General features: G+C 38.5%; 1 protein-coding gene across 3 annotated transcripts in view; it reads left to right on the forward strand.

Annotated features, from left to right (window-relative positions):
• LOC106531064 (tripartite motif-containing protein 66) overlaps nt 1-1,218 on the forward strand; it is a 7,861-nt gene extending 6,643 nt beyond the window's left edge. For 2 of the 3 annotated variants that reach the window (XM_014026827.1, XM_014026826.1), the window contains exon 9: nt 817-1,218. In XM_014026827.1, the coding sequence (XP_013882281.1) occupies nt 817-993 (177 nt within the window). In that variant the 3' untranslated portion in view covers nt 994-1,218. The remainder of the gene's footprint in view (nt 1-816) is intronic. The other variant, XM_014026825.1, reaches the window with a different exon arrangement.
• The last annotated feature ends 305 nt before the right edge of the window (nt 1,219-1,523 follow it).

The raw sequence follows: 1,523 nt of genomic DNA on the forward strand, positions 1-1,523 counted from the left end.
GTTTAGGTTAGTTTTTGGGTCAAGTAGATACCTGTGAGGTTAATTTTAGGGTAAATGGTCAGGGATAGGCTATAAAGTCTAAAAAAATGAATGGAAGCCAATACACGGTCCCCATGGGGTTCAAGAACAAATGTGTGTGTGTGTGTGTGTGTGTGTGCGCTTGATTAAAGGAGTGTAATTTAATTGTAAATTGATCTGAGAGGTGCTTTGAGTGAAGTCCACCTGTCACCCATCCCTGGTATAGACCCTAAAACTATAATAAATGGGATAATTATTGCACACCTGGCAATGCTTGGTAGACAAGAATTTGAAGAAACCAAAGTACAGACATGATACCCATCATGGGCCACAAGCCCCTCTTTCCCTCTTTTTCTGAGGGGTGTCATCATGCTAGCTTGAGCTTATAGTTCTTACCTGCATCCTGATGTGACTTGAAAGTCATGCCAGAGCTGTTATATAGAGTGTGGTGATGCCAAAGAAGAGAAATGTGAAATAATAGCACAGTAAATTACTTTAGGACTGAAAGCCAAGCCGTGTCACGGTTGCCTTCATACTGAAAGAGGTTTTGGATATTTGCTGCAATCCAGCCACTTAAGAAGTTGTATTTTTAATAATTAGCTAGGTCACTATCCAAGTGAAGAGGTGCCAATACAGCAAAATCTTTCAAAGTTCACGAAATTTGTGCCTGATTGGCTTAAAATCACAATATTTTGAACAGTCTATATTACAAAGGGCACTGACATGAAATGTTCCTATTTGAGAGGATCAGCTCTATGGGTTTTAATCTTTGTTGTGTTTTTTCCCTCTGCTCTGCAGCCAGACTCAGAGGTGGCCCAGGCAGGTCGAAACCTGGAGGTGTTTTTCTTGAGCAAACTGAAGGAGATTTTTCCTGACCGGACCTTCCCGACAGCCAGTCAGGACAGAACGAACAGAGCTCGGCTCCGGTGGTTCAACAGGAAGAGGAAGCATGTCTTTGGTGGAAAAAAATATTAACTTTTATCTACACACCATTACTCTTGATAGGTGTCTCAATTATAGAAAACTAGTTTTATTTCCTTTTTACTGATAAAAATACATGTTGGAAAACTTGACATATTTAAGATATTGTTGCACAACATTAGATTATTTTTATGCCTGAAGAGACAGACACTTTGAACAAAAACAAATTGTTTATGATTTAATAAAAAGTGTACAGTGTCTATATATTTTTTTCTCCAATTGCATATTCAGAGTGTACAAAGTTCACACCTAAACATTTCTCCTCAAAAGTTTTATAGTTGTTACACACTGAAGTGACAATTTCTTTCAATTTTACATTTTACTCCACCCCCCCCCCCTCTCATTTTAAGGAAACAGATGCTTTTCATATTTAAAACATTCAGTTGGGGTCTTCATAAAGTGGAACTGCATTTCTCTGGTTTGAATTCCTCATTATTGTAACTCCACAAGCCCTTCTTTCACTCTTTTTCTGTGGTGTGTCTTAAAGCACCTTGGTTTGAGGCTGTCTCTTTAAATCCAAACCC

Source organism: Austrofundulus limnaeus, unplaced genomic scaffold (assembly GCF_001266775.1).
Source record: "Austrofundulus limnaeus strain Quisiro unplaced genomic scaffold, Austrofundulus_limnaeus-1.0 Scaffold593, whole genome shotgun sequence".
NCBI classification, from domain to species: domain Eukaryota; kingdom Metazoa; phylum Chordata; class Actinopteri; order Cyprinodontiformes; family Rivulidae; genus Austrofundulus; species Austrofundulus limnaeus.